The sequence below is a fragment of the Girardinichthys multiradiatus genome, chromosome 5 (genome assembly GCF_021462225.1).
Source record: "Girardinichthys multiradiatus isolate DD_20200921_A chromosome 5, DD_fGirMul_XY1, whole genome shotgun sequence".
NCBI lineage: Eukaryota > Metazoa > Chordata > Actinopteri > Cyprinodontiformes > Goodeidae > Girardinichthys > Girardinichthys multiradiatus.
In genome coordinates, this window is record NC_061798.1 from 44,155,975 (window position 1) to 44,178,250 (window position 22,276).

Consider the following 22,276-nt stretch of genomic DNA (forward strand, 5'->3'; position numbering starts at 1 on the left):
TTTCAGCACGACCTGGCACCTGCTCACAGTGTCAAAACCACTGGTAAATGGTTTACTGACCATGGTATCACTGTGCTCAATTGGCCTGCCAACTCTCCTGACCTGAACCCCATAGAGAATCTGTGGGATATTGTGAAGAGAACGTTGAGAGACTCAAGACCCAACACTCTGGATGAGCTAAAGGCCGCTATTGAAGCATCCTGGGCCTCCATAAGACCTCAGCAGTGCCACAGGCTGATTGCCTCCATGCCACGCCGCATTGAAGCAGTCATTTCTGCAAAAGGATTCCCGACCAAGTATTGAGTGCATAACTGTACATGATTATTTGAAGGTTGACGTTTTTTGTATTAAAAACACTTTTCTTTTATTGGTCGGATGAAATATGCAAATTTTGTGAGATAGGAATTTTGGGTTTTCATGAGCTGTATGCCACAATCATCCGTATTAAGACAATGAAAGACCTGAAATATTTCAGTTAGTGTGCAATGAATCTAAAATATATGAATGTTAAATTTTCATCATGACATTATGGAAAATAATGAACTTTATCACAATATGCTAATATTTTGAGAAGGACCTGTACACCTTTCCTTCCGTCCCACAATGATTGACTAGGCTTACTTTGTTTGGAGCTGCGACGTTCAAGGGGTGTGTGAAGTCCATCCCCGCAGTTTTGTTGAAAGTCAGATTCTGAATCGGGATTTAATGAACATCATCTTTCGAGAATGTATTTTGTTTTATTTTATTTATTTATAGGTTTCTTTAAACGTGGCTGCGAGAAAAACGCCTCCGAGTAAAACCTGATCAGAAGATGCGTTTGAATCGCGTCATATCTTCTGGGATTTCTGTTTTCTTCCTCTCTTTGGTCCAGTGGGTCGGCTTCTGTTCGGAGTTTACCTCGCTGTTCCCATTGAGGGTAATAACATAACAATGGAGGTGCAAACAAGCCGAATCTCGACAAAAACATTGGTTTTACAGTAGTACGGGATACGAGGAGTTTTTGAACGCAGCACAAAGTCCTCGCCTCTTTTGTGGCTGAAAATAGGTCTTAATGCTCTTTGACAGTTACAGTTGGGCAGCAGCGAACAGTCTGATTGCTGCTGAACACCTGACCTGACTTAGGGTCAGCTTTCTTCTAACATGCCTCGAAAAGTTAAAGACGTGGTCGCACGAGAGAGTTGAAGACTTAAAAACGAGCTGCAGCTCAGAAATGTCAGTTTTCTGTCGGTAACTGAAGCAGGGATGGAGAAGTTTCTCCACATAACTCCGCACTCTCTGGCTCTCGTGCTGTCGCGGGTTTGCAGGGAAGACGCGGAGGGTCCACCATCACCATCATCATCACCACCTGCACCGGCTGAGGTCTGGGAGAAGTTAGAGCATCACACCGGCTACGAGGTCTTCGCCAGCTTTAAAGCTGTCAACATGCAGCACTTCTGGAACAAGGCCCTGACCGAGGCTCTGTCGGAGATCTTCTTCCTCGGCTGGATAGACGAGCATGTGCTGCTGATCCAGAGCCAAGAGGTGCACCTTGAGGTGCTCAGGAACACATGGACCAGGAGGACCCTAAAGCCACCGCAGGGGTTTCATATCAAATGCATAGGTGGGTGACATATTTCAGACTCCATCTGTGACAGCCACTCATAATTCTATGCAAAAGTGTTTCAACTCCTTGAACGTTTTTACATTGTGACGTTACAACCGCAGACTTTCTTATTGCTGTTTTATTGATAGAACAGCAAAAAGTAACACTTACTTGTGAAGTGGAAGGAAGAGAATTCATAGCTTTCTGAAATGTTTTACAAAAAATGTGAAAATTTAAAAGGTGTAGCATTCATTTGTATTCAGCCCCCCAGAGTGTTTACTTTGTAGAAGTACTCTGCACTTCTAGTATTAATGTTTACCAGGTGGCACATCTGGAGACAAACTGCCCATTTTTCTTTCTAAAAGAGCGCAAGCTTAGTAAGATGGGTTGTAGAGCATCTGCAAACAATTGTTTTTTACTTAAAATCTCAATTGGATTAAGGTGTGGACTTTGACTAGGCCATTCTAACGCATTAATTTGTATGATCTTAAATCATGTCGTTCTGGCTGTATGTCTAGGGTTGTTGCCTTCCTGGAAGGTGAACCTCTGCTCCAATCCCAAGTGTTTTGCAGCCTCTAACAGATTTTCTTCCAGGACTCTCCTGTATTTAGCACCATTCATGCTCATGCTCAAGAAAGGCATCCACAGCACCATATTTCATGGTGGGGATGATGTGTTCAGGGTTGATGTGCAGTGTTGGTTTTACAAATGCTGGTTTGCCAAAATGTAACATTTTCATCTTATTTGACCAGGGCACCTTCTTTCACATGTTTGCTGTGTCCCCTCCATGGCTTGCGGAAAACTGCAAACAGGACTTCATGTGGTTCTCTTCTAGCAGTGGCTTTCTTCTTGCCACTCTTTCAAAAAGGCCAGATTGGTGAAGTGCATGATTAATAGCTGTCCTGTCAACACCCTCTCCCACCAAGCTGTGGATCTCTGCAGCTCCACCAGATTTACCATGGGCCTCTTGGCTGCTGCTCTCCTTGCTGTGTTCCTTGGTCTTTATGTGCTGTTTGTGCACAAATGTTCTCTAACAAACCTCTCAAGCCTTAAGAGGACAGCTGGATGTATACTGAGATTAAATACACTGGTGGACTTTGGTAATAAGTTAGGTTCTTCTGAAGGTAGATTGGTTGCACTGGATTTTATTTGGGGTATCAAGGTAAAAGAGGTCGAACATAAATGTATACCTTACATTTTAGATTTTTTGTTGTAAAAGATGATAAAAACTGTGTATCATTTCTATTTCACTTCACAATTATGCATTACTAGTGTTGGTCTATCTAGAAAATCCAAATAAAAAACACCTCTTTTAACCCTTCATCTTAATGGTTTAGGTGAAGGTGCTTGGGTTGCAGGACCTTACTTATATTTGGAAACATTCTTAACTGAAGTTGCAGCACAAGCCTGAAATTTAACTTACAAGCTTACAAAGAAGTGACACTATAAGTAAAGTAGATTATGGGTTTGCAGAACATCAAATCAAAAGGATGAGTCTGTGAAAAACGTAATCAGCAGTTATGGAACGAAAGCAATATTCATCATGTGTACAATCTGTAGATTCATTTGAGATCAGACATTCTGAAACAGTTCACTTTAAAAGTATTACATTTTCACATGTTTTTATTATCAACCTTGTATTTAAAGTCTTTATGACTGAAAACTTAAAAAATGAATCTGTTGTATCCTTTGGTATTGAGGTCAGTGGTGTACCACCAACCCCTTCGACGCACGAATACATACACCCACATGTTTGCACAAGTGACTGGGATTTTAAAGGAATAATACAAAATGAGTTGGTCTTTTTCAGTTGGTTATGTTTTTCATGTAAAAAAAAGAAGAGAAAATATAATGTTCTTATCCACAGACACTCCATAGTCAGTCACAGGATTGTTACTGCCACTTTGTCAGTTTCAAGTTCAGAAATGGTAACATAAACAAGGTCAACTGAAGTCTGAATTACAGGTAGGAAAGTCAGGGATTTGTCACCAGCCCAGACTTCATAATCAAATATGGCTGCTGCGTGTTTAAAATGTAGTGACAGCTGCATTGATAAACTGATATAATGGCTTACCTCATTGAATCTATGGCATTTTTAGTCCTTGCAGCCTCTGTTATTGAAATTGTTCACTTAGAGTTTTAATGCATAAAATGCAAAGAAGCAAACTGTTATTAGCTTGTGTTGCTAATAGTTGTTAGGTTACCTCTGAAAAGTTCTAGTTAAGTTGAGTGTGGAGTCATTCTGGGATCCAGGTTCTGGTTTCAGGATGTGACCATCAGTAATTCAAGTAGTTTCTCTTTGAGGCAAAGATAAATCAAACACATTAAGAGACAGGATTATCTTTTTGGCTCACAACTACCTTTGTATTCACATTGGTACGATGGTAAATATAATAGATTATTTATATATAATAGATTTTGCATTATAAATGGTGGATTCCATTTTTTTTACTACCAGTACCACTAAAGCCAGCCTAAGTACCACCACTGGTACTTGATGGTACCACAGTTTGAGAATCTTGCTTCTTAGCTAATTTAAAAGATGTATCTCCACAAATATGGTCTTACCAGGAATTTAAGACTTTCAGCCCATAGGTCAGCAGCAAGACAGGTTAAAGATACACATTTAATAAAGTTATTTTAGGAAGGATAAATAAATTATAGAAATAATAATGAATAACCATGAATAAAAAGTGAAAAAAAAACTGTACAAGCAACATAATACAGTAGAACCTAAATATTATTTACAGACTTTAAAATGCTTTCAAAAATAAATGTTTGAAAAAATTGGAAAAATGTCAAATACAAATATGCATAAATACACACTCTAGACAAGATAAAGTAATATAATCTAAACACTATATACATAGAAGAGTGATGCAAATGAGGTGAATAAGTATTTGTTGTTTTGCACGTGATGATGTCAGCAGCCAGAGCCTAAATGGTCATCAACACCCCGTCTGCTGAGAAGTTTGCTTGTGTGCTACAATCTCCTCTAGCTCCTGATTGCAGCAGGTACCAGAGCTTCTCACATTCCAAGTTTTGTGCGTGAAAGCAGATGGAACGACGCATTGATCTGCTCAATATTGCACTCCCAAGTCTGCCTCTTTGTTCACACCATGATCCCAGGACCAAATTTACCTTTCAACGCTCCTCTCTTCTCCCCTACCAGCTGTGCCAGCAGCAGGCTCTGCTCCTCTGTCCGTTTCGACTGGTCAACGTTTTTTTTTCTCCATTTTGTTTTGGTCGTTGTACCAAATCAAACCTCTTTATACAAGAAGGCAATGACAGTAAAATACTTACAGGTGAGTGTCCACATTAATATCAAATAGATGAAGTAGGAAAACGACCAGCATGGTGTGTCAGCATAACAAAAGACAGATCAGAATTATGATGAGAATGTAAATAAGGTACAAACATGTTGATGCTGTGTGACAATTTAATTTTGCCTAGTTTCATGATCATGACATACACTTCTTAATCCAGTCTTAATTGTGTGGTGGATAATTTCTCTCCATTGATATGTAGGAGCACATTTGTTTTTTTTGTTCTATTTTGTTTTTTATAACAACCAATCACAGCTCTTAGAAGACCTTGCAATACCTACAGTAGCAATGGGGTCAACCATACCTTCTCAATAAAATAAAGGTTTTTGTCCCCTCCTCACTCAGTCGCTCTCAGCAGCAAACTGAATCACTCTTAAGCTACGACTCCTCGCCGGGATGTTTTAGCTTTCTAAGAATCTTTGTGAATATGGGCCCTGGTTCTTAGTTGTCATCCAACATCTCAGTGTCTCAGAAAGTCCCAGCGAAAAACAAACATTAGTAAAACCTTTCAATATTAAAACTTTACTCCTTATCCAAATGTTTTTGCCCACTGAGGCTTTTCAGATCTCTTGTTAAATTCCCGTTAACCATGTCAAAACCTGCATTGAGCAGCTGTGAGGTAAAAGACTTATTTTTGAGGTTTTAACTTGAAGTTGTGAGTCTGTGATTCCAGCATCGATGCCCCCGGGTTGCATCAAACTAGTCGAAGCTAGTTGGAGATAAAAAGCAGTTTAGGTATCATCTCACCTTGTGAGAGCTGCTTTATGACTTGTGCTCTTACTCATTCACAAAGACAAGTTCAGGAACTGGGCCTGGTTCTACTCAGGTTCAAGCTTTCTGCACCTACACTCATCTTTTTTCTGTCAAAACAATAACTCACGTATGTGCTAAGACATGTTGAGGCGTTTCGATGTTCTGTTAGCAGGTCTAACCACAGCTGCTTTTCTGAGAGTCAGGCGTACAGAATGTCAGAGATCTTCCAGTTCATGTGTCTTTAATATGGTGTCTCATCAGCTGAAAAAGTGATTAGAGGACCATGAAAGCACTGACGATAGATTACAGAAGACAGACTATAAAGACATAATTGATGGTTTGCAGAGCAAATGTTTCCTGTAGATTTAACCAAGATGCTCTGCTGACAATCATTACACCACCTGAGTGAAACTCAGAATGTTTGGGTGGTAAATGCAAAAACATTACCTGCTGGAAGGTATCTTCCTGTCTCAGTCTCTTTTATACTAGCATGCTTTCTTCCAGGGTTACCTTGTATTTAGCTCTGTCTATCTTCCTGCCAATTGTGAGCAGCGTCTCTGTGTCTGCTGAAGAAAAACATCTCCATAGTGTGATGGTGCCACCACCATATTTCACATTGGGATTGTTATGTACAGGCTGATACCTCCACATGTAGCGTTAGTTTTTTATCAGACATAGCGTTTTAACATTTAGGCCAAAAACAAGAATTTGGATTACGCCTGACCATCGCACCTTCTCCTCCTCCAGAGTTGCCATCTACCTCTTGGCTGCTTCTCTCTTTAACGCTCTCCTGGGACATGTCTTGGTAGGTTCACAGTTGTACCATACTTTCCATTTTTGGAGGATGAATGAACAGAGCTCCTTGAGATGGAGCCTGGGATATTGTTTTATAAGCTAACCCAGCTTTAAATGTGTAAAAGGTTAGATGGAGGAGCAGCAGATGTAGAGATTTGTATTGAAGATTGGTCAAAGTAAAGCTAGTGGTGGTGGTCAACTTGACTTTTGTAACATAACACTATCATATATCAAAAATATAAAGTGAAAGAAAATGGTATTTCTTTTGTCCAGAGAATTTTAATAAACTACTGTGACAACTACTCCTGACACCGAAGTGGGAGCAGGACTACAGTTTGGTGCAGAAAGGAGTAATGTGTTGGGTTGTTTTTAAGGAGTTCGGCTTGGGCCCTTACTTCCAGTGAGAGGACCTCTGAATTATTTTGCATACTGTCTGAGCTAATGCACCCTGTTGGCGGTCAGACGTCTTGGAGTTCCTCCGGTCCTTGGTCCCCAGAAGCGATCACACACTATCTAACACTGACTCTTAAAGGAACGACTCTCAAACAGTTTCTAACATTCAACTCCTTTAATCTAAATTAGGCAGATGATTGATTACAGAGATCAGTGCTGAGGCTCCCGTCTCGGGACTGTCGCAGTCTGTAAAAGGATGACGAAGAGCCTTGAACAAAGGTCACATGTAGTTTTATATCTGGCACTCCAATGCAATGGATGTGCACTCCCTCAGTGATTATCAGTAGACTATGTCACCATTGTGGTGTCTATCTGGTAGGTTGTGTAGTAGCAGGTGTCCATCCTTAATCTAAGTGTGCCGTGGTATTCTAATTAAACCAGTTATACCGGCTGCTCCACTATCAAACCCAGTGCCCCAGTCTCAGGTCATTCACGACCTTTGTCAACCTTTGGGCCATTTATCCTTGTAATGTGTGTCTATGAGCATTCTTATCCTATTGTAACAAAAGGGAGACAGTAGAACTTATGTTTTACTATGGTATAAATGGGAAAACCAGCTATGAATAATATTAATAAAGGTTATTCCTAACTATACCATGACGTTTTGGACAATGTCATCCTCCCAACTTAATGGGAACAGTTTGGGGATGGCCCGTTCCAGTTTGAGCATGACTGCAAACAAAGCAAGGTCCATAAAGACATGGATGAGCGGATCTGCTGTGGTAGAACTTAACAGGTTTGCACATATTTTTGACCTCATCCTGATAGAAGACCTGTGGGATGAATTAGAGACTTCTCGTCCAGCATCAGTGTTTGGCCTCACCAATGCGCTACATGAAGAAAATAAAAAATGATTAATGCTACTTTGTTTGGCTCTGTTAAAATGGTGCTAGTTCTGTAGGCACACAGAATATCTGTGAAAGTCTGCCTCGTTGGCCCCACTGAAGCAGACACTGATAAGCTGTGGAATGTTTGTCTTATAGCTAATGACTCACCAAAACCAATTTACTTTATGTGTTGGTGCAAATTAGACATATATTTTATATATATGAAGCAGGTTTTCAGAACCCATGTCAGAATCCTGTGCAGTTAGGTAATCAGACTGGGGTGAATACTAACAAACACTGAAGATGGGTCATTAAAATGTGTTGCATGAGGTGCTGTTTATGTTGGACAGCCTAATCAGTCTTGACTTTAATAGTGATGCTATGGGAGGTCAGTGAACAGTTAGATTTTAACCAGTCTGCCTCTCTGAAATAACCCGATGCAGTTTCAGTGAACAAGTTTACCTGTTCATTTTAAATTTAAATACAAACCTTTCTTGACACTTCTGAGTGGAAACGACGATCATGCTAAATATCCAAAGCTTGCAGGATGTTTAACGTAGCTTTCTGTTGGTGTACAACAACAAATGTGTTTTCATACACTGTTTCAATCTGAAAATTATTCAACATAACATACCTAATTTCTTCCCTATTTCTGAATATTACAAATTTTGTTTTGCTATATAATAATAATTTATGTCAAACTGTTTCTTTAAAACTTAGTTCCTTTTGACTGTAGTCCATTATTTCACAAGAACAACATAATGAGGTATAAAGTGAATTTCCAACTAATTAATATAATATACTATAGTTTAAGACTTAGCACAGAACCTTGTGGTACACTTCAAGTAACCTTCAGTAAATCAGAGTCTTCATTGTTTATCTGAACATATTGATATCTAATATTCAAGGAACTTCTTATCTAATAATGTATTACTCCTGTAATACCGTATCGCTCAAGCTTTGTCATCAGCACTCCATGTTCTATCATGTGAAAGCGTTTTTAAAGTCAGTAGTCTTCACTGTATATCCCATATAATCCATTCCATTTGCAGTATTTTCAACTAGCTGCCTTACGGCTGATGTACTCGACCTGCCAGCTCTAAATTCATACAGGCAAGTCGGTCAATAAACTGTATTTTTGTACAAAATTATATTTGCAAAAACAATGTTTACACAGATTTATCCATATTTTTAATTCATAAATTAGCAACAAGATCAGACAAATCAAAATATTTAATTGTTTCAATTAATTGTCTCAGAATGTTGAATTAAGGGGTTGAGTCAAACTGCTGCTGGATTAACATGTGCAGATGAAAGTCTTAGGCTTTCAGTTGTGTGGAAACAAGTAATATTTTTTAACCGACTATTAAAGCTGATTAGCAGAGACTAAAGAATTAGTGGGGAGAGGTTTGTGCTCTTTAGGAAGGAAAAGTGCAGTGCAGTTTGTTCAGGAAAACTGTACCCGACTCTACTTCCCGGCTTCAGCACAGCTCTTCGCTGAAAGGAAGAGGGAGGGTCTCCACAGAGAATAGGAGGAAATGTTTTGACGAAGCAGAAGTTGTTGCTATACATCACAGATATGCCATACTTGTCTTATGTTGGCTGTCAACATAAAAATCTCTGTCTGTCTTTGAACTTACTTTTGGCTTTGAGAGTGTGATTTTGACTAAATTAGCCATTGAAGGGCAGACCACTGGACCACTTGGCCCTGACTTTCAGTGTTTAGCTCTTTCTCTCTCCTAGATATAGCAATTGACTGAGCTTTTACTGTAACTAATTATATGTGCTCTCTTTCAGATTCTAACCTTGAAAACTGACTCAGAGTTTATCTGTTCTTTCTTTCTAGATGAAACGACTAAAAGAGCTACATCCACTAACATTTACTTCTCCTTCCCATAGAAAGTACTTCTGGATCAGTGCTTCTGTGTTCCTTTTGTGTCTCTGCTCTGTTCTCTCAAACCCCCAGTCGGTCGTGGCAGATGGGCGCTCACACTGAGCCTGGTTCTGCTGGAGGTTTCTTCCTGTTAAAAGGGTGTTTTTCCTCTCCACTGTCGCTACATGCATGCTCAGTATGAGGGATTGCTGCAAAGTCAACGCCAGTTACTGTCCACTGTCTCTACATGCTCATCCAGGAGGAGTGAATGCTGCAAGTCACTGACTGGATGCAATCTGCTGGGTTTCATTAGATAGAAAAACCTTTTATCCAATTTGAGTGAATAACTGAATCTGACTGCACTGTTCAATGGTTAGGATTAATTGGAATGTATGAACCTGACTTTTGTGAAGTGCCTTGAGAGGACATGTGTAGTGAATTGGCGCTATATAAATAAACTGAATTGAATTGAATTAATATACGTCTTCTTGTTATGAAGTCTTGACAAAAATCAGATCTCATACAACTCAGAGTCCAGCACTGTTAAAACACTTTATTATCCCGTAGGAAAACTTTATGTAACCAATTAGCCACTGTTTGATTTGTGACATCATCGTAGACAAGTACAAGATAAAATATTCTAACATAGCAGGCTATGGTTTTAACCACACAGGTTGCAGTACTGTATTTGCATGTCATATCAAACTACACTCTCCAAATTATTTAACTTGATTTGAATAATCAAAAGAGCAGAATGCTTTATGAAATAAGATTTAAAACAGCGATCAAGACTAAATTTCATATTTTCATGTCTCACACAGATGATGTGGAAACAGCAAACTCTTGATATTTAGAGCAGGAGGGGAGCATTTAATCTTCCCAAAAGGCCGTCATTAGTAGTGATAATATTTGTTGAGGGCTGGATCATTGCCTGAAGTCTATTATTCAAAAAATATATTTCATGGCAGATTCTAAATATATAAAAATAAAATGTGGTGTGCCTTACTGATATCAGGAACTTTATATTATTTTACATTAAATAATTATCTTTCTTTGTATCTTTGTAAAGAGCTGCACGGTGGCGCAGTTGGTAGCACTATTGCCTTGCAGCAAGAAGGTCCTGGGTTTGATTCTTTCTGCATGGAGTTTGCATGTTTTCCCCATGCATGCGTGGGTTCTCACCGGGTACTCCGGCTTCCTCCCACAGTCCTAAGACATGCCTGTTAGGTTAATTGGTCTCTCTAAATTGCCCTTAGGTGTATGAATGAGTTTGTGCATGGTTGTTTGAGTGTTGCCCTGCGATGGACTGGCGATCTGTCCAGGGTGTACCCTGCCTCTCGCCCATAGACTGCTGGAGATAGGCACCAGCTCCCCCGCAACCCACTATGGAATAAGTGGTAGAAAATGACTGACTGATTAAAATGTGGTGTGCCTTACAGGAACTTCAGGAACTTTATATTATTTTACATTAAATTATTATCTTTCAGGCAAACTATAATCCAAATAAATCAAAGATGTGCACGTGCAGGTATCATAGTTTAATCGATGGTGGTAATGTAGCAACACAAACAGAGAAAGACAGCGTTTGGCTTCAAATAAAAGCAAGTCTGCTCTTTTGAACTTATGCTAAGTAACTATGAGTAGTCATTATCTTACTGGAAGTGGACAGTAAGAGCAGGTTCTGACAGAATTTGTAATCCAAGAGTCAATCAAACTGCTCACAAAAACCCTCTGGGGACTAAGGGTGTTTTTACTTCGGAAGCACTCTATTTTTTTTTTTTTTTTTGCAATACAGTGTTTTAAAATGTATAATTCTGAGGAGACTCTCAACTTTATTTTTAACTGGGCTTATTTTTTGGGTTAGAGCAAAGAAATAAAAAGTAATGTGGACCGAAGCCTTTATAAAAAAATCTATATGCATTCGATCAAATGTTGCATATTGTTTATAATACCATGTTTACTCATTTGGATTTATTTATTTTTTTGTTGTTGCTTGAAATGGGTTAACTTAAATCTTTTAAAAATAATGAAAAACATTATCTTATCGATATAATAAATACATGTAAAAAAGATGCCCAAAATAAAATGAAGTAATATATTGTTTTTTAACCAGTTTTAAAATAAAACTAAACTAAAATAAAAATAACTAATAATATTTATTAAAAACATAAATATAAACCTATTTACATTTGATATATGAATTATTGACTTCTGCACCAAAACTTAATATCTCAGGTAAATGCTGTACTAACTGTGCTTACATTCTGTTACATTTAGGCCATAAAGGACAGTGGGCCCTGAGGAGTGGATAATCAATGTGCTAATCCAATCCTCCCAATCTTGGCATTTTTAAATGATCTGTATCTAAGCGATTGACTGAATGAAACTTCCAGTTCCTGTTGCTGTTATTTAGAAAGTTTTTTTCACCCTTTTTATTGCTGTTCACAGTAAAATATTAACTTTTTTGGCTGCTGCAGCCTCCTGCCTGTCTGTCTCATGTATATTTAATACATTCAAAGGAAAACTTTTTTGCAAGTTTTGTCTACACATGGTTTAGTGGAATTATAACCTTGAGTGAAAATATGGTTTCTTGTTATGATGGTGTTATCACAGCAAATAAAAATATATATAACATGATTTAAATGCTTTTGTTTAAGATTGGTAAAATATTGGTAAAATAATGTAGCACGTATTACTACACTTACATATATTAGTATAACTATAACATTCATTAGAGCACAGATGAGTGTGTTAACACACCCAACACACTCCCCTGTGGTGTGTTCAAAATCAGTCGGCAGTTTATCATTTAATTACTTAATTTTGGCTAAAGATATTTTGAAAATCAAGGATTAATTTACATGAGCTGTAAGTTGAGTGCTAAAAGTTAAAGTTTGCTACACCTAAAATAGAAAGTAGGTACGGAGGACATATGCATAATCCACTTTTTTAGCCCTTAAATACATTTTGTTGTGTACTTGGAGTCTGTAGGAGTGCAGAAAAGTTTAATTTACTCTCTCCAGGTGCTGCTTATATATTCTGTTTGGGTAATATTTTTCATCCGTTCAATTTTCTCTATTCTCTGTTATGGTTTTGGTACTCTTACGTCACAGTATTTGCTGCGGAGCAGCCGATCAAGGCCATGGGCTTCCAGATATTCATTTCGCGTATCTGCCATTTTTCTTTCTCGCTGGATTTTGTAGTCCAAGCATAAGTATGCCGAAGCTGCATGTGGATAAGTCTAAAAGTTTGGTTACTGGGTGTATTAACCCACACAATTCATTACACCATCTCCCAGAATCAGAACCAAAGTAAAAGTGTCTGGTTAAATTTTATTTTTCATGGAAATGTAACCACATCAGTGGGAAAATTCTTATTTCCCCACTTCAAGGACCAGTGCTTCATGAACTTCTGCCAGTATCAAGAAGGATTTGCTGAAAATCTTCATCTGATTAAGGGGTCAGTTCCATCTGTCTATGGAAACAATGGACAACACAAAGCGATAAGCTGCAAATAATGTTGAAATTACAACAAACTTTATGTTAGACATGAATTTATTGCGTGTTGATATGACGTTCTTGCCATTGTTCTGATAGCAGTAGTATCGTGCCTTCTGCTTATGTTAGTGCTATGTGCTGCTTTTAGCTCCTTGAGGACAGAACTGTACTGCGTGTTTTGAAAATAATGATCACATAAACAGTTTTGCATTGTTTTTGCTGTTTTTGTCTTTCTGCACCATCAGCTAATTCTATTTCTGCTATCAAACTACAAAACAGACAAAAAGGGTTAAAGTGGAATGCTCTCTGACCTGGAGGGGGCGGGGTGTGAAGTGCCTCAATAGCATTTAAAGAGACCGCACCAGATGCTCACAGACACACCTTAGAACAGGGGAAAAAGAGAGGCCTGTAGAGTTACAAGTTCAGACCAAAGCATTGCACTTCCACTTTATATAGACCACAACTGAATGATTTAGGCGTGAAAAGGAAGAATTTAAAAGCATGATATGTCCCCTTTACAAAATGTAGTAATTTGTTTGTCCAGTGAGGTCACAAAAATCAGGGCTGTGCATGGACAGTCCTGGGGGACCTTAGTGGGCAGAGCGAATCCACAAAATGTAATGATAATTTTAATTTAAAAGTACACTGTATTTATCCCATTTGTCTCATTTTTTTCTCTATAGAATAATACAAGTATAACAATCTGATATTAATTAGCTTGTTATACTTGTTAATTGGTTAATTAGTGGGCTGCATGGTGGCACAGTTCGTAGCACTGTTGCCTTGCAGCAAGAAGGTTCGACTAACAGCCAGGGATCTTTCTGCATGGAGTTTGCTTGTTCTCACCGGGTTCTCTCCAGGTACTCTGGCTTTCTCCCACAGTGAAAAAAACATTGTGTTAGGTTAATTGGTCTTTCTCAATTGCCCTTAGGTGTGAATGGGTGTCTGCATGGTTGTGTCTGTCTGTATTGCCCTGTGATGGACTGGCGACCTCTCCACGGTGCACCTGCCTCTCACCTGTAGATCGCTGGAGAAAGGCACCAGCTAACCTGCGACCGTGTATGGAAGAAGTCGCTATAGAAAATGGATGGATGGTTAATTAGTCAGGCTGTCTGCTCCAAAAGCCACCCTGTAGTTAGCTGCTTGGTAGACATGTCGCTCTCTGCTTGCCAATGTACTTTCAAAACCGGTTTACCTTTATGTGTATAATAAGAGGGTCTCTGTTTCTTTTAACATCCAGTTTTTCTAAACAGCTGACTTTGTCTTTCTTATAAGCAAGAGATGCTTAGGAGTAACCAGGGGGGCCGAGCAACAAGTGGATGAGGGCAAGCATAACCCTACGCTAATCCTCAAAATCTGGTCACTGTGACACTGACATCAGATTAAAATGACTTTGAACTATAGTATGACAGAAAATATGCATTTCAAAACTCAAACTTGTTGCCAATTTTGCCTTGATGCAAGATATGTGGAAAAATCATGAATTAAATTCCAATTCGGTTACAAGTAGCAAGATAAATTTAGAGTCACTGCCAGCTGAAACGATGGGACATTTTTAAAGATTTATTTTAACAAATGGACTCAATGATCAACTCTAAAGTAAAATATAGAATAAACACCCACAGAATTTTGGTAGACGTTTTTAGGGAAACATGCTTCTTGTTAAGAATAATTTTTACTGCACACATTTTTGTAAACATGATTCTTTCTGATTGGAGGCAGTAGGATGATGTCACAGAACACTGGGCCCAAGTTAAAAAGCTTGTAACTTCGGCCTAGGCAAAGGACGACATAATCACTGGTGTCCTGCATTCTGTGCACTGCTCAGATCGGCGCAGCGCAGCCTGACTCTGCCATCGATAAACACTCAAAAAATGCACTCTGCCTGGCACTTCCTATATTAAAGCAACCTGCTGGGAATCTAACAGGCAAGCTTTTGACTTGGTTAGCTAGACTGCACTTTAGTGTTGCATGCTAACTGTACTTTCGAAATAGTATTTCCTTAACAACAATGATGGAATGCGCTCATTTAGTTTCCTTGCCAGGACATTACAAACTCCCAAGTTTCTGGCTTGTAAACAAGAACCAGGTGTAGGAGGGAGTAGTCGTGCGCCAGTTAGGGAAGGCACTCTCCTCCTACAGTCAGAGGAAACTCTGGTCACTCAGGATCTTTCGTTTGTATCTCTTGAAAAGTCTCAATATGATATATATGGCTATTTAGTATTTCTATTAAAAGGATATAAAAATGTGTAACCATTTTCAACAGGAAAGGTAACTTTATATGACTTCTTTTATGATGTAGTGCAATAGAGACAACCAAATTTACTTGACCTTCAGGGATTGCATGGCAGCCCACGAGTATTCCCAACACTGAAGCTTTATGTGTTGAGTTCCATGCATCTTTAAATACAAATGAAATAGCTATGTACGTTTTAGGAGTTGTGTAGTCAGAACAATCAGAACTGGAGCTTTGTACAGCACAATTACAATATTAATATAGACTATGTAATCCTGACAAAGTATAGTAGAGTGTTATTTGCACTTTAAAGTTGCTGAATTTTTAGGCATATGTATGCCATTGAGTTTATTTTATTGTCATTGGATTAGAACGTTATATATTTTCTAATTTTAAATGACTTAGATCAATATCTAGAACAAAAAGATTTTTTATTCAGACATCACCATTCAATAAAGTAGAATATTACTGAAAAGTTCATTTGTTTCAACAACTCGGTTTACCAAGTAGAACAATCCATCCATCCATCCATTCATCCATTCATCCATCCATCCATCCATGTCGGTTTGTGGGGGCAGCAGCCTAAGCAGAGAGACCCAGACTTCCCTGTCCCCAGCCACTTGGGGCCAGCTCATCCGGGGGAATCCCAAGGCTTTCCCAGGTCAGCCGAGAAACATAGTCCTTCCAGCGTGTCCTGGGACTCCTCCCGGTGGGACGTGCCTGGAACACCTCACCAGGGTGGTGTCCAGGAGGCATCCTAACCAGATGCCCGAGCCACCTCAACTGGCTCCTCTCGACGTGGAGAAGCAGCGGCTCTACCTGAGTCCCTCTTCATCACGACAGACCAGTACAGCGCCCGCATCACTGCTGACGCAGCACCAATGCGTCTGTCGAACTCCCGCTCCATTTTTCCCTCATTCGTGAACAACACCCCAAGATACTTGAACTCTTCCACTTGAGGCAGGACATCCCACCCGACCCGGAGAAGGCACTCTACCCTTTTCCAGCTCAAGACCATGGCCTCGGACTTGGAGGCACTGATTCTCATCCCAGCCGCTTCACACTTGGCTGCAAACTGTTTCAGTGAGAGCTGTAGATCACAAGCTGATGAAGCTAATAGGACCACATCATCCGCAGAAAGCAGAGCCACCACAACGGATACCCTCAACACCTTAGTTATGAACAGAATCGGTGACAAAGGGCAACCTTGGCGGAGTCCAACCCTTACCGGAAACGAGTCCAACTCACTGCCAGCAATGCGGACCAAGCTCTGACACCGGTCGTACAGGGACCTAACAGCCCGTATCAAAGGGCCTGGTACCCCACATTCTCAGACCACCCCCCACAAGATTCCCCGAGGGACACGGTCGAACGCCTTCTCCAAATCCACAAAGCACATGTAGACTGGTTGAGCGAACTCCCATGAACCCTCCAGGACCCTGCTGAGGGTGTAGAGCTGGTCCAGTGTTCCACGGCCAGGACAAAAACCACACTGCTCTTCCTGAATCCAAGGTTTGACTATCCAACGGACCCTCCTCTCCAGAATCCCCGAATAGACCTTACCAGGGAGGCATAAGAGTGTGACTCCCCTATAGTTGGAACATACTCTACGGTCCCCCTTTTTGAATAGGGGGACCAGCAACCCGGTCTGCCAATCCAGTAGAACTGCCCCCGATGTCCATGCGATGCTGCAGAGTCGCGTTAACCAACACAACCCTACAACATCCAGAGCCTTAAGGTACTCCTGCCGAATCTCATCCACCCCCGGGGCCTTACCACTGAGGAGCTTTTTAATCACCTCGGTGACCTTAGCAACAGAGATTGGAGAGCCCGGCCCAAGGTCCCCAGGCTCCGCTTCCTCATTGGAAGACATGTCGGTGGGATTGAGGAGGTCTTCGAAGTACTCCGCCCACCGACCCACAACGTCCCGAGTTGAGCACACCCTCTCCACTGTAAACAGTGTTGGTGGTGTACCCCCCCCCCCCCCAAGATGCCTCGCCTCAGAGCCGTACAGAAGTCATTTTCCATGGCCTCTCCAAACTCCTCCCACACCCGGGTTTTTGCCTCAGCAACCACCCGAGCCGTATGCCGCTTGGACTGCCAGTACCCATCAGTTGCTTCCGGAGTCCCACAGGCCAAAAAGACCTGATAGGACTCCATCTTCGGCCTGACAGCATCCCTCACCGCCGGTGTCCACCAGCAGGTTCAAGGATTACCGCCGCGACAGGCACCAACAACCTTGCGACCACAGCTCCGGTAAGCCGCCTCGGCAATGGAGGTGCGGAGCATAGCCCACTCGGACTCAATGTCCGTTGAAGCTCTGCCTCACAGGAGACTCCGCCAGGCGTTCCCAGCAGCCTCAAGATTCGTTTGGGTCTGCCAGGTCTGACCGGCATCCATCCCCACCATCGGAGCCAGCTCACCATCAGGTAGTGGTCAGCGGAAAGCTCCGCTCCCCTCTTCATCCGAGTGTCCAAGACATGCGGCCGCAGACCAGATAACACGACAACAAAGTCAATTATCCAACTGCGGCCTAAGGTGTCCTGGTCCCAAGAGCACATATGGACACCCTTATGCTTAAACATGGTGTTAGTTATGGACAATCCATGACGAGCACAGAAGTCCAATAACAACACACCACTCGGGTTCAGAACGGGAGGGCCATTCCTCCCAACCACACCCCTCCAGGTCTCACTGTCATTGCCAACGTGAGCGTTGAAGTCCCCCAACAGAACAAGGGAGTTCCTCCGGAGGGGCGCTCTCCAACACCCCTCCGAGGTCTCCAAAAAGGGTGGGTAGCCTGAACTGCCATTTGGTGTATAAGCTCAACCAACAGTCAGAAGCCGACCCCCCACCGGTAGGCGGAGAGAGGCTAGCTTCTTGTTCACCGGGGTGAACCCAATCGTACAGGCGACAAGATGGGGGGCAACAAGTATGGCCACCCCAGCTCGGCGCCCCTCACCAAGGGCAACTCCAGAGTGGAAGAGTGTCCAGCCCCTCTTAAGGACATTGGTTCCAGAGGCAGAGCTGTGTGTCGTGGTGAGCCCTACTATTTCTAGCCGGAACCTTTCTACCTGCAACACCAACTCAGGCTCCTTCCCCACCGAGAGGAAACATTCCACGTCCTAAGAGCCAGCTTCTGCAGCCAAGGATCAGACCGCCAAGGTCTCCGCCTTCGGCCGCCACCCATACCACATTGCACCCGACCCCCTTGGCCCCTCCCACTGGTGGTGAGTCCATTGGAAGGGGGACCCACGTTTCCTCTTCGGGCTGTGTCTGGCCGAGCTCCATGGGTGAAAGCCCGGCCACCAGGCACTTGCCAGCATACCCCACCTTCAGGCCTGGCTTCAGAGTGGGGCCCTGGTGACCCGCATCTGGGCGAGGGAACACTGGTTCCATTTATTGTAATCGTCATAAGGGGTCTGTGGGCTGCGCTTTGTCTGATCCCTCACCTAGGATCTGTTTGCCTTGGGTGACCCTACCAGGGGCATAAAGCCCCTGACAACATAGGTCCTAGGATCATTGGGACTCTCAAACCCCTCCACCAAGGTAAGGCGGCAGCCCAGGGAGGGGAGAACAAATTATATAGATAGAAATGCTCACAGAGAGATTTTTTTCAAGCCTTTATTTCTATTAACTATGATGATTTTATATGCTTACAACTGATATAAACATGTATCTAAAATATGTTTAATTCCTGCTTAAAGGTTGTTATTTTCAAAAGGTACGTTTAATCTGACAAACAAGTCTCATTAGACCACATATTCTAAATTATTGAATATGACCAATAAGTTATATATTTATTATGTTAGCGTAGATTAGATTTGATTAGATTAGTGGTGTATGTAAATTTGAATATTAAGAAAATGTTTGAGTAATTTAATTTATATCAAAGCTAACTGGCCTTTCTCAATGCCTCAGCAGTGCCAGAAGTCAAATTCATACAAAAGGAGCCCCAGCCAAGTATTGAATCCATATACTATACAGTACATGGACACATTTTTTAAGAAGCAGACATTTCTGCTAATTAAAAAAAATTGTCATAGTTCTTAAGTAATATTAATTTTTTTGAAGAAAGTAAATTTCGGATTATCAAAATCATCTAAATGAACATAGAGGTTTAAAACTGGGTTTCATTAATTTATACGAAAAGTTTAATGTTATATTCACTTTTGAACTTAATTAAGAAATGATTCAATAATATTTTTCAATAATATTATAAATTTGTTCTCCCTATACTGAGCAGTCTTGTGTAGAAGTGTTTCCAGTTCTTGTCTATGTGCTCAGTCGACTTTCTATTTTGGGTAACTGGCTCTTTAAGGGAACAGCATTCAAAAGCTAACAGCTATGAGATCATCGGCTTGCGTTGTCATGGCAACAAAGGCTGTTGCAGCACAACTGAGAAGTAAAATGGCTGGTGTGGCGTTGCTCTCCCACCTCCTCCTCCCCCTGCTCCTCTCGTCTTTCTTTTTGGTATCAGTGAACTGGAGCAGATTGGTTGTGACACCGTCCTGGCTCCGTCCCCACCACCACCTCTCCACATTGCCCTGTCCTGTCCTCTCACTCTGCTCCTTGTTCCGTCCCTCTAATCGTCCATTCACTCTCCACACATGAGTCTGGAGGAGTGCGTCGGAAGGTTTGCTTGTTCGTTTGTGTTTCCTTTACTGCAGTTCAACAAAGTTTCAGTCCCAGGTGTAAACCACTTCACAAGATAGAGTCAGACCTGCTGTCTTTGCATGGTTCCCGTCGGCTGTGAGTTGTGTCTAACAGTCAGGTGAGGCACAAAAAGAGGAGGGAAAGCGGGTAAAGGGGCCCTCATCCTTAAAGAGGACAGTCTGTGATGCAGAGAAGGGGGAGGGAAACAAAGGACATCTAGCCAAAGATCTCATCCTTTTTTCCCCTGGACTTTACCTGAGGAGTTGATATTTTGTATGTTTCTGTGCGTGTGTGGGTTGATCTGTTCCTATTTACTCTCCTCTCTGCCTCTAACGCATGTCCTCGTTCTCTCTCCCTTGCATCCTCTCCTCCCATCCCCTCAGCCTCAATCACCCAGACAGACGCATGCATGCTCATGCACAATCGCGCGCAGCAGGCGGATGCGCACATACGTACTCTCCCGCTCTGTCACACTCTCTCTCTCTCTCTCTCACACACACACACACACACACACACACACATACTCACACACCCTTCCTGGAGGTGCTGGGAGCAGCTGCAGCATTAGCGTTGAAAGAGATTTGCCGTTGACTGGAGTTTGCATCCCCACCCCCCCACCCCCCTCCGCCCCCTCCCCCGTTAATGAATGGATGCTACGGCGATCGGATCTGGAGCTTCTACCGTTGGATTGCGGGAAACTGTGGATATTTGCTCCTAAATTTATTTATTTAATTTCTATGCTCACCATTTTTTTTTCTCCCCACCCTCTGCTGGTGTGCTGTTGTCGAAAGGACGATGGGATCTTGTGGCTGATGGGATAAAGATGGAGGTGAATGTGGTGTCTCCAGCGCTGGGCTTACTATTGAGGTTTCACTGCCCCTCGGGGTGAATGGAGCTTTTATTTCTGGCTCTTTTTTAAGCCAGCTCTTTTGTTTTACGGGGGATTGGCCGAGCACTCCTGTGGTGAATTGAGCTATTGTCAAAGACTGGGCCTCTTAAAGCTTTGCATCTGTGACCAACCATCAATCTCCTCTGGATCCTCCCCCTCCCTGTTACTTTCCACTGAAAGGGAACAAGCAGATCCCAAAAAGCTCCACTGAAATCTTTTCTCACCGTCCGTCTTGCTTCCAATGCCCCATTTCCCTCATCTCTACCCCTGCTCCCCCCCATCTCTCCTGCTCCCTCCTCCCACATCAGAGTGGCTACGTAATGTGCCTCCCTACGCATGCAAATGGGGATGCTACAAATGGTGGCTGGGACTGATGTCGATGAAAGGGTGATGCCTCGCGCAATCACCTGCTCCTCCGCTGCTCCGGATCAGCCGATGACAACAGCCCACAGCGCCAACGCAGTCGTTTGCAGCTTGCTCGTGGATGTAAATGAGATGCGTGAATGTGTGTAAAGGCGCACACTGGTTCCTGCCATGTCTGGTGTGTGATTGCTCTAGCGGGACGTTCTCACTGATGCGGGGGAGGCACTGAGCCTAAGGTTGGTCGACCTCCCCCTTCCCCACCTCCCCCACCCCTCCTCCCCGCCCCCCCTTTCTTCCCCCATTTAACCAATTCCCACCGTCCCTACCCCTACCGCCCTTTTCCCCCACGCTTCCTTATCCCAGAGGTCCCCGGGGAGTGAAGGCCACCGGATAAAAAAAAAAAAAAAAAAAAAAAAAAGGGGGTCACGATGAAGAAGAACCGCAGCGCCAATCTGCGACGGGCCTGGCCCAGTTCGGAGCTTCCCGAACGCCCGTTGGATCACAATCTCTCTCGTAGCGAGAAAGACATCCGTGTGCAGAAGCAGCATCTTCCTCCTCCTCCGCATTTTTCTCCATCCCCGCCAAGTTATCGTGCGCCAGGTGAGTCGGACACTCCCCCCTTCTGCCAGAAGCTCCACCTTCTCTAAGCAAGGCAGCTAAGAGTTTAGGAGAACTGATGTTGAAAGTTTGCATTGCATCCCTCTTTTGCCTCAGCTCCAGTGCAGGGGATATGGTGAAGTAGACTCAAAGAAGTGTTGGAACGATTTTCCTTTAGATCCCAACGGGATCTAGCATTTGAATTTTTTTATACTGTGTCTCAGCGGGTTCAGATCTTACTATTAATATATTTTACAATTTCAGTGTTATCTGACCTATATTTTAAAATGTAGATGCAAGGTAAAGTAGGTACAGTGTGTACTGTTTGGATGTGTGTGTCTGAATGATAAATTGTTGTGGGATCTTTTACCTTTGGAAGAAATCTTGGCATTTACTCTTATTTTGTGTTTGTTTTTGTTCGTCTCAATT

The 22,276-nt window shown here is 42.1% G+C and overlaps 1 protein-coding gene and 1 long non-coding RNA gene across 3 annotated transcripts in view; one reads left to right on the plus strand and one right to left on the minus strand.

Moving 5' to 3' along the window:
- The first annotated feature begins 868 nt into the window (after positions 1-868).
- Positions 869-22,276, plus strand: part of stox2a (storkhead box 2a) — a 42,222-nt gene continuing 20,814 nt past the window's right edge. Inside the window, exon 1 of one of the 2 annotated variants that reach the window (XM_047365813.1) lies at positions 869-1,600. In XM_047365813.1, coding sequence (XP_047221769.1) covers positions 1,243-1,600 — 358 coding nt within the window. In that variant the 5' untranslated portion in view covers positions 869-1,242. Of the gene's footprint in view, positions 1,601-21,536; positions 21,851-22,276 lie in introns of those variants that run through there. The other variant, XM_047365814.1, reaches the window with a different exon arrangement.
- LOC124868476 lies at positions 12,637-20,554 on the minus strand. Its single transcript, XR_007038330.1, has 3 exons — positions 19,780-20,554; positions 13,418-13,487; positions 12,637-13,083 (listed from the first exon to the last, which is right to left on the minus strand). It is a non-coding gene; the product is annotated as an uncharacterized LOC124868476 (long non-coding RNA).